The 11,167-nt window shown below is 43.1% G+C and overlaps 1 protein-coding gene across 5 annotated transcripts in view; it reads left to right on the forward strand.

The window, feature by feature from the left end:
- Nucleotides 1-2,709: 2,709 nt before the first annotated feature.
- The window catches only part of actn1 (actinin, alpha 1), a 202,430-nt gene continuing 193,972 nt past the window's right edge, over nucleotides 2,710-11,167 (forward strand). For 3 of the 5 annotated variants that reach the window (XM_055640803.1, XM_055640800.1, XM_055640799.1), the window contains exon 1: nucleotides 2,711-2,943. In XM_055640803.1, coding sequence (XP_055496778.1) covers nucleotides 2,833-2,943 — 111 coding nt within the window. In that variant the 5' untranslated portion in view covers nucleotides 2,711-2,832. Of the gene's footprint in view, nucleotides 2,944-11,167 lie in introns of all 5 variants that reach the window. The other 2 variants (XM_055640801.1, XM_055640798.1) reach the window with 2 other exon arrangements.

An 11,167-nucleotide genomic window follows, 5' to 3' on the forward strand; every position in this document is an offset into this window, starting at 1 on the left:
CTATCCCACGTCCTCGTCCATTTCTTACACACAAGGGACAATTTACTTCGGCCAATTAACCTGCAAACCCACACATGTGGGAGGAAACTGGAGCACATGGAGAAACCCCATGTGGTCACGGGGAGAACGTGCACACTCCACACAGACAGCACCCGAGGTTAGGATCGAACCGAGGCCTCCAGCGCTGCGCCGATATGCTGTCCATTTGTAGACACAAATGCAGATGCTGGTTTACAATAAAATACACGAAGGGTCCGAAATATCTGAAGAAAGAATAACTCAGCGCGTCCGGTAGTGTCACTGGAGAACATGGATAGACGACGTTTCTGATCAGGACCCTGGTTATGGCTGTAGTTTCTGGTTTGTACCAAAGACAGACAAAATGTTGGAGTAAGTCAGCGGGTCAGGCAGCATCTCTGGAGAAAAGGGATGCGTGACGTTTTGGGTCGGAACCAGTCTGAACCATCCGTTTTCTCCATTGAAGCTGCCCGACCCGCTGACTTACTCCAACAGTTTGTGTCTGTCTTTGGTACAAATCATATGCACCAGGTATGAACCAGAACAACGAAATTGTTGCAGCTTTACAGGCACATTAGATGCAAATATGTATTGGGTTGTCACCATGATTAGAGCAAAGATCAATGTATGTAAAGAAGGAGTGCACATTCTGTGGTGGTTCAGTGCTGAGGTGGTGTTGTGCAGTGTGGTTCAGGGGCCTGATGGTGGATGAGAGGGAAGTTGCCGTTGAACCTGAAGGTAATGGTTCTCATGCTCCTGTACATTCTTCCCAGTGGCAGGAGCAAGAAGAGATTCTGACCAATGTGGAGTGGGTCTTTGAAGATATTAGCTGCCTATTTAAAACGGATTGTCCAACCATTGTCTGCAGATTATCCAATCATTTATCCAACAATTGTGGTATCTTTAGAAAACTTAAAGAAGACATTGCAGCTGTGTGTAGGGTCTCTATTTATAACCTCCAAAGAGGGGAAATTATTTGGCCTGTGCAACATTATCTAGCATCTTATGAATTCAGTATTTCAATGAGATCACTCCACCATCATGTAAGCTACCACAAATGTAGGCTAAGTGAATTTAATTTGGACCTCTCCACTTCCCTCCATCCCTGGAATTAATCTAATGAACCTCTCTCATTTATCTCTAGGCTCCCTTTGGTAAGAAGTCATAAACTGCAGGCAGTACCAGGCTGTGATCATATCAAGATCTTGTATAAATTGCAGTATGACTTATTAAGTACCCAAGATAGACACAAAGTGCTGGAGTAACTCAGCCGGTCTGGCAGCATCTCCGGAGTAAAAGGAAGGGTGACGTTTCGGGTTGGGACTCATCTTCGGCGTGTTTATTTATCATGTGCACCAGGTATGAACCAAAACAATTGCATTCTTGCTTGCTGCGGCTTTACAGGCACATATCTGAGGAAATGTCCCGACACGAAACATCACCCACCCTTTTTCTCCAGAGATGCTGCCTGAACCACTGAGTTGCCCCAGCACTTTGTAACTATCTTTGGTATAAACCAGCATCTGCAGTTCCTTGTTTCTACTTCATTTGTACCCAGGCAGCCATGGATGTGATGGGAATAGATGGGATCACGTGAACTTTCCCATGTGTGTACCTTATGTGCGTGTTCAGTGGGCCCTTCCACGAGGAACACATTTAAAGTCCCAATTACCACCCGGCCTACATTGAAATCATTTTTGTAATATTTCTTCGATGACGACAGGTTTACTCGGATCTGTTCACCATGATGATCTGATCACTCTAATATAAAGATTTCCCACTCATTTTATTGTAAAAAAACGGCCTTTTGTATCAAAATGCACAATTTTCCAGTTAGACTTCAGCTGCCTGACCTTTGTCCATTGTTAAACTCTTGCAGTCTCCTTTGCCACTCGGCGTGGCATTTGTTCTTTATTCATCACAGTGCGAATATTTGTCTGAAGAAGGATCTCGAACCGAAACGTCACCTATTCCTTTCCCCCAGAGATGCTGCCTGACGCGCTGAGTTACTCCAGCTTTTTGTGTCTATCTTCGATCTGTCTTACTATATATTTTCACCCTTGCAAGATTATCACAAGAATACCTACTTTATACAACCACAATTCATATTTGCCAATGTGACCCCACTTATTGTATCTTTCTCTCTGAGTAAATGCAGCATTCACAGAGAGGGAAATCGTACCTGAGTGTCTTCATCAGCCGCATTGGATGAGTGAGAGAACCGCTCGCTTCACATAACAGCTCCAATAAGCATTTGCCGACCATTGGGGTTGTCAGCCTTGCTACATTTATCACTTTGTCTGAACGTGCGGGGTTTGCGAAGGATTAACACAAGATTGCAGATGTCACTATTGCCCCGCCACGACCCGATGATAGCTGCCCGCCTTTCCTGACGTCCTCTGAGTGAGGGCTACATGTATATATGTATGTAGTCTGTTTTGTTGTGCTATTCTTATAACAAATGTAAAGCATTTTGTTGTTTTTTAAATGTGCTATATAAATAAATGTAACTTGACTTGACATGGGAAGAGATTTCCCCATCAACAGCCCTCTTTTAAAACCTTCAACCCAAGCCACACCGGTCCGGCCCGGCGCAAATGGACGGGAGTGATAGACGGGGCGCTCCAGCTATGGGTGGGAAGGGGCGGTATTTCCGCGGGTGAGAGAGAGAGAGAGAGAGAGAGGGGCGGAGCTGGGTGTCTGTGACTGTGGAGTGGAGAGAAGAGCAGAGCGCTGCAGTGTGTGAGAGAGAGAAGAGAGAGAAGAGAGTGCTACCTTGCAACCCGTAGCAAGGCACGAAGGGCGAGAGAAAGCATGGATCATTACGAATCGAACCACTCGCAGACTGAAGATTATATGCAGCCGGAGGATGACTGGGACAGAGACCTTTTATTGGACCCAGCCTGGGAAAAGCAGCAGAGAAAGGCGAGTAGCATTGCGCTGTGTGGGTGCACAGGCGGCCAGATCCACGTACAGGATCAAAGCATTATCTTCCCGGCTCACATTGCCAATTCGGTTAAATGACAACCATTAATCACCTGATGCCCTCGGGTTATTAGATGAACTTAGCATATCCGCCGGTTTTTAAATCGTGCTTCTCTTTTTAAATGTACACCCTGGCAGGGGGAGGAGGTGGTTGTAGGAAAAGGCAGACAGTAACTGGGAGAGCTAGCTAGAGATTGGTGGTGCTAATTCTTTTCATCGGATCTTCGCCGGTGAAGTAAGGTCGTTCTGCTTTCAAATGTGTTCTGGGGTTGGGCGAGGGGTGGGGGAGCTGCCAAGAGAATAGGTGGGCTCTGCCGGAGTTGGGAATGCAACAGTTTGTCGCTGGACTGGTCTCTGTATTAGTGGGCAATGCAGCGCCCCGCACCCCCCGGCTGCACAGCCAGTCAGAGGCAGATAACTATTAGTTTTGAAGGAACAAAATATGTATTTTTAATATAGGGGGATTTTCTCTCTCTCCCCACCCCCTTTCCAAAGTAAGGTCGTGGGAAATGTGAGCCGGACCTGTGTATAGTCCTGGCTTTAGACAGGTAATCTCCATGCCAGCCTAAATATCTATAATCTGATTTCCAGGCTTGTCTGAGTAGCATTTAAAATACTGCCCCATGCAGTTCAGGCAGCCCGAATACAGGATCAAAACTATAATGTTTGGGACAAAGACCCATCATATATTTATTTCCTTCTGTACTACACAATTTGAGATTGGCAATAGAAAAAAAATCACGTGTAGTTAAAGTGCACATTGTCAGATTATAATAAAGGCCATTTTTATACATTTTGGTTTTACCATGAAGAAATTACAGCAGAGTTTTAGTTCTCCCATTTCAGGGCACCATAATGTTTGGGACACAGCAATGTCACGTAAATGAAAATAGACATGCTTAGTGTTTTGTTGCATATCCTTTGCATGCTTGAAGTCTGCGATTCATGTACATCACCAGTTGCTGGGTGTCTTCTCTGGTGATGCTCTGCCAGGCCAGTATTGCAGCCATCTTTAGCTTATGCTTGTTTTTTTTTTGGGGGGGGGGGGGTGGGGGGTCAGTTTTCTCTTCAGCATATAAAAGGCATGTGCAATTGGATTCAGATCAGGTGGTCGACTTGGCCACTCACGAATTGACCATTTTTTAGCTATGAAAAAATGTTGCTTTAGTATGTTTGGAATCATTGAGTTTTGAGGTATTTGTTTGAACTTGAGCAGAAAGGAAGTCTACACACTTCAGAATTCATTATACTACTACCATCAGCAGTTGTATCATCAATGAAGATAAGTGAGCAGCCATACATGCCCAGGCCATAACACCCCCACCACCGTGTTTCACAGATGAGGTGGTATGCTTTGGATCTTGGGCAGTTCCTTCTCTCCTCCATACCTTGCACTTGCCATCTTCATCTCATCTGTCCACAAGACCTTTTCAAGAACTATGGTTGGTCTTTTAAGTACTTCTTGGCAAACTGTAACCTGGCCATCCTATTTTTGCAACTACCCAGTGGTTTGCATCTTGCAGTGTAGCTTCTGTATTTCTGTTCATGAAGTCTTCTGAGGACAGTGGTCATTGACAAATCCACACCTGAAGAGTGTTTCTGATCTGTCGGACAGGTGGTTGGGGATTTTTCTTTATTATAGAGAGAATTCTTCTGTCATCAGCTGTGGGGGTCTTCCTTGGCATTCCAGTCCCTTTGCAATTAGTAAGCTCACCAGTGCTCTCTTTCTTCTTAATGATGTTCCAAACAGTTGATTTTGGTAAGCCTAAGGTTTGGCTGATATCTCTAACAGTTTTATTCCTGTTTCTCAGTCTCATAATGGCTTCTTTGACTTTCATTGGCACAACTTTAGTCCTCATGTTGATAAACAGCAATAAAAGTTTCCAAAGGTGATGGAAAGACTAGGTGCTGAGAGCTCTCTTATACCTGCATTAAGGAGGCAATTAAACACACCTGAGCAATTACAAACACCTGTGAAGCCATGTGTCCCAAACATGATGGTGCCCTGAAATGGGGGAACTATGTATAAACACAGCTGTAATTTCTACATGGTGAAACCAAAATGTATAAAAATACCCTTTAATAAAAGCTGACAATATGCACTTTAACCACATGTGATTTTTTTTCTATTACAAATTTCAAATTGTGGAGTACAGAGGCAAATAAATAAATGATGGGTCTTTGTCCTAAACATTATGGAGGGCACTGTATCTGTTCCTCTTAAAATGAGGACCTAATAAAGGTTTCCTTAAGCCTGCTCTCCTCTTTAACTTCTCCACCGGCTATTGCAGCAGTGGCCCTGAGCGTGGCTCTCTCTCTCTCTCTCTCTCTCCCCCTTGAAGAATGTGTAAGCTGAGTGTTGTGTTTTAATCACCCCAAGGGTTCATGCTGCTGGGAATTCTGGACACTTGCAAAGGCCAAAGCGGTCATGCTTTCTCCTCTCACCTGGCCTTACTGAAACTGGGAGAGTCCTCTGATCTCACCTCGAGCCGTTTCAATGTCAGACACGAGGCAAAAAGCAAATAGAGGCTAATCAAGTCAAATTCCTTTTAGAGATCTGTTACCTTCTGTTACAGCGACCGACCGACCGCTGTTCATATTGAGTCACCCACACTTCCCCTTCTTTCCCCACCTCCCTCCAACTATTCTTCGTGTGCATTTGAATACTATAGAGAGTGGAAAAACTCTTGATGGGAAAGCTTGTAACAGGAAGCTGTTAATTCTTAGTTATACTATCTGGGACCTATTGTTTTAATGTGTCATAAACTGTGCCTTTTTTTTAAACCTGTTTTTTTCCCTCAACGTAAAAATCATTCTGTCTGATCTAAACCAATATACCGTTCATCATTTTTAAAAAAGAAAATGACACAAATGGATTTTCTGTGGTATAAAAATGTTCTAATACCTTTTGGATAACGTTGGGAAATATCTTTGAGCTGTTAAGAGTTTGTGAAGTATGAGGGTTGGGTTAATATTGTACAGTCATGTCCAAAAATGGTAACACGCATTCTCTGCAAGTGTTTGATTTGTCTTGGCCAGAGGTTTCTTGGATTAGGTCATTTCACTCTATTCAGTATACATCATTTGAAATGTCTGAATATTTTTGACCTATGAAATTAGTGACTTTTCTTCACTGCTTTCCTTCAAATAAATGGTGTGTCCAGCATAAATACTGTTGTCATTGTGAGTGAGTGAAGGCGACTGAGGCTTTTATTTTAATCTTCTGCTTCTCTCCTGTTTATCAGGCCACGAGGAATGGCCTGAAATGTTTGAAGAAAAGAGGTTAACTTCTTAAGAAATTGTTTGTGGGGCCACGTGCCCCTGTTTGAAATATTAAGAGAAACTCTATGAGTATTTAAAAAAAAAAAACTAAATGTTGTAAGACATGCTGTAGAAATGAGATTTCGTAATAAATGGGGCGTGGACGTCACGGGCAATATACAAGTGATGCTGTCTTCCTGTTGTGTTTTCATATAATGACTAGTCTTTCAATGCAGTTGGATATGAAACTCCAACTTTCAAACCCAATGTTGATGAAGGAAAGGCAATCTATCACCAACTTGGAGTGGTGTATATGATATAGATTTGTGGGTGATTGCATTTTGCTGTTTCTTCACTGTACTTGTGGAATTTTGGAGATGCCATTTGAAGAACCTTTTAGTGTGTTGTTCAGGGCATTACATCTTCTCGATAGCACTCACAGTGACATGAAAGTGTCACTGTGTCACCAGGTTGGTGCCAAGCCAAGCTGTTTGAATCCCATTGCAAAGATATTCTATTTCCTTCCCTTTCAACTATTAGTTAAAGGCCGAGCAAATTTGTGTTTGGGAAGGAAGAGAAGAAGGAAATTGATCACTTGGAGTTTTGAAGACCAGTTCAAATTTTCAAAGTGTCCAAGCTTAGAGAAACTAGGAAGAACACATGCTGGAATCTTGAGCAACAAAAATTGCTGAACGATTCCTGACCTGAAACGTCATATGTCCATTGCCTGTTCAGATGCTGCCTGACCAGCTGAGTTCTCCAGCACTTTTGTTTTTTTCATCCAAACATGCCTGAAGTATTAGTTTATTCTTGCCCATTTAGATAACACTCCTTAATTTTATTAAAGGACATTATGTTTATTTTATGTCCAGCCTTATTAACACCGATAAGAAACTTTTGCATATGTGTTGCTTTGATGAATGAAACCAGTGGGGTATTTCACAAATTCTGCCTGTTACTCTGGCTCAATATGACATTTGTTACAGTGCAGGAGGGAACTGCAGATGCTGGTTTAAACCGAGGATAGACACAAAATGCCGGAGTAACTCAGTGGGACAGGCAGCATCTCTGGAGAGAAACATAGAAACATAGAAATTAGGTGCAGGAGTAGGCCATTCGGCCCTTCGAGCCTGCACCGCCATTCAATATGATCATGGCTGATCATCCATACAAACCTGCCTTCTCTCCATACCCTCTGATCCCCTTAGCCACAAGGGCCACATCTAACTCCCTCTTAAATATAGCCAATAACTACCCTCTGTGGCAGAGTCCAGAAATTCACCACTCTCTGTGTGAAAAAAGTTCTTCTCATCTCGGTTTTAAAGGATTTCCCCCTTATCCTTAAGCTGTGACCCCTTGTCCTGGACTTCCCTAACATCGGGAACAATTTTCCTGCATCTAGCCTGTCCAACCCCTTAAGAATTTTGTAAGTTTCTAGATCCCCTCTCAATCTCCTAAATTCTAGAGAGTATAAACCAAGAAGGAATGGGTGACGTTTTGGGTCGAGACCCTTCTTCAGTTTGAAGACATATTACAGCATTTTGTGTCAATCTTCTGATATTTGTTACACTCTGATTTTATTTTCTGTTATAGCGGCATTGGATTTCTTATTTTTGTTGTTGATTTCATGGTTTTTTATAGCCTGGTATTGTCCTTTGATCTGTCATTTTTACAGAAATTATTTGACATCCACTCTCTCCCCCAAAGCCCTATGCCGATATGGAAACAATTACATCTGTGAGCCTTCCACGGCTGTTCAGTATTCTATTTTTTAAATACTGCTGAGTTTAGTTTAGTTTAGAGATACATCATGGAAACAGACCCTTCGGCCCACCGAGTCCGTGCCGATCAGCGCTCCCTGCACACTAATGCCCCTGTCCCACTTAGGAAACCTCTCGAGACTTTGCGCCCCACCCAAGGTTTCCGCGGGGTTCCCGGAGGTTTTTGTCAGTCTCCCTACCTGCTTCCACTACCTGCAACCTCCGGGAACCGCACGGAAACCTTAGGAGGGGCGCAAAGCCTCCAGAGGTTTCCGTTCAGGTTTCCTAAATGGGACAGGGGCATAACACTATCTCCACACACTGGGGATAATTTTTACATTTACCAAGCCAATTAACCTACAACCCTGTACGTCTTTGGAGTATAAAGCATAAAAGCAGGAGTGAAGAATTGTATTACAAAATCAGTGTTTGTGATGTTTTTACAATGCTTGAGCTCTCTCCTTTTGAAATGCTTCTTCTGAAATTGTACGCAATATCAGAGACTGAACCCCACTTCCCTCCTCCTCCTCCTCCTCTTCTTCCACATGCTCCAGATATCAAATACTAGCAGCTTTATTGCAATTTTGCAGAATACAACTTTATTACATTCCAAATCACAGATCATCTGCAGTGTAATAATCCAGAAGGAATGCACAGCATTGCAGCTTTGTCGAATGGAATTTTGATAGTTCCATGGCAAGGATATCAAGAAACAAGAGGGCATTGGTTTAAAGTGAGAGGAAGCGGTTTTAAAGGCGATTTCAGAGGAAAGTTTTTTTTTTTAACACGGTGTGCTTGATACCAGTTGCCAAAGGAGACGATGGAGTCAAATTTAATCACTACATTAAAAAGGACATTTAGGCAGGCACTTCAATAGGTGCAGCATGATAGGATATTGAACAAATGTGGGCAAATGGGATTAGTGTAGATTGACAAAACTGGGCATGGTGGGCTGAAGGGCCTGTTTCTGTCCTGTTCAGCACTGACATGTGTGTCTGCACTTATACTGAGTGGGAGAAACCAGCTCATTTCAGTTGATGATTGATGAAAACCCGAGTCTTTATTAGAAGACAGATATTATGTATTGTATTAAATGAACACTTACTGTATACCTTTCAACTCATGTTGAGATTCTTTATATTATTGCAAAGAAAAATGTTAAGAAAGAACCTGGTTTATTGAATTTTTTTGGTACATATTAGAAGGTGTTCATCATAACTAATAGAATAGCAGTTCTGTCACACAAGCATCTCCCTGTATTGCTCCACTATGTCAGATTTGTTTCTGATATGTGACGTTCGGCGATCAGAAATATTTCCCACAGCTAAATGCAGGGAATAATAGTTCCATTGCATTGTTTTCTGGCCACCATTGCCAAATTATTTCTTTCTTACCTGGTAGACATGATTATTTCAATTGGCCAACCATCTTCCACCCAACATCAGTGTGAGCTCACCCAAAACTCTGCTTTCCATATCTTTATTTGTCCTGGCCTTGTTCAGCCATTACACCGTGCATGTTCAGCCATTACACCGTGCATGTTCAGCCATTACACCGTGCATGTTCAGCCATTACATCGTGCATGTTCAGCCATTACATCGTGCATGTTCAGCCATTACACCGTGCATGTTCAGCCATTACACCGTGCATGTTCAGCCATTACACCGTGCATGTTCAGCCATTACACCGTGCATGTTGGCCCATACTATCTCTTGCTCTGACAACTCTCCAATTTTAAGATCCTTACCTTAGCTTTTTCATTCTACCATGGCCTTCCCCAAGCCCCACCCATTGGCTGGAAGATCGGCCAGCTCCATCAGGCATTGTTGTCTCTGCATTCCTGTAGTTCTCTTTGGCTCCTGGGCATATCTGATTTTAATCACTCGTTCATCGCTGATTGAACATTCAGTTATCTTGGTCCTGAGCTCTGACATTCTCTGAATCTTTTTGCATCTGTTGCTCCTTCTCCTGCTTGAAGGTACTCCTTAACCTTGTCAATTGTGCCCTTTGACTAAAGGCAAACATTTTAACAACCCTTCCCATTCCCATATCTACCTTTCTGTCCTGGGCCTCCTCCACTGTCAGAGTGAGGCCACATGCAAATTGGAGGAACAACACCTCGTATTTCACTTGGGCAGCTTGCACCGCAGCCCATTTCTCTAATTTCATGTAACTCCTGCATTCTTTCCCCTCCCGCCCCCTAGTCATTCTACTAGTTCCGCACACATTCCTTAGCATATGACGGGCCATGGACTCCACCCTGCCTGAAGTCATCTATCACCGGCCCTATTTTGCTCTGTCCTTCCTTATCTTTCAGTCTGAATGAGGGTTCTGACCCGAAACGTCACCTATTCCTTTTCCAGAGGTGCTGCCTGACCTGCTGAGCTACTCCAGCACTTTGTGTCTATGCCTGTTGTCTAAAAGCTTGATCATCTGCTCTCAGTTGCTCAGCGTTAGATTTTGTTGACCTTTTGTATGGTAATGCTCCTGTTATACCCCTTGGGACATTTCATCATGTTGGATGTGCTTGCTGTATAGTACTAATTGTTGTTGAGCACAAACTGAACAACAGATCTTGTTTGCTGAGCAGTTTTCTGCTGCTGTGCCTGAATTTAGAATGGTGTATTCTTGCATGGTAGGTGGGATATATTGCAATGCATGTGTAAGATGGTGGAAGGAGATCCAAGTCTACTCCGATATACCTGCCTTGGAAACATTTTTAATCTAATCAATCATTGGGGCTTGATTCCGTCTTTCTCACCTTGCCATTCCCATTGAGATATTTGGAGATGCACACAGTCATAGAGTCAAAGATTGACACAAAAAGCTGGAATAACTCAGCAGGACGGGCAGCATCTCTGGAGAGAGTTGAGACCCCTCTTCAGCCTAATCATAGAGTTATATAGCACAGATACAGGTCCTTCAGCCCATCTTTCCCAAGCTGTCCAAGATGCCCCATCTACACTAATCCCACCTCCCAGTGTTTGGCCCATATCCCTCTTAACCTTTTCCTATCTGGGTAATAAATGCAAATGTAAAATGTCCAGTAAATATTTTTCCTTTACTTTAGCCACAAATCTACAGAGTTCCTACTGCTCCCTTCTCATTCAGCACATTGGGTTTTACCTTGAAGTCAAACCTCC

Source organism: Leucoraja erinacea, chromosome 9, assembly GCF_028641065.1.
Source record: "Leucoraja erinacea ecotype New England chromosome 9, Leri_hhj_1, whole genome shotgun sequence".
NCBI classification, from domain to species: domain Eukaryota; kingdom Metazoa; phylum Chordata; class Chondrichthyes; order Rajiformes; family Rajidae; genus Leucoraja; species Leucoraja erinaceus.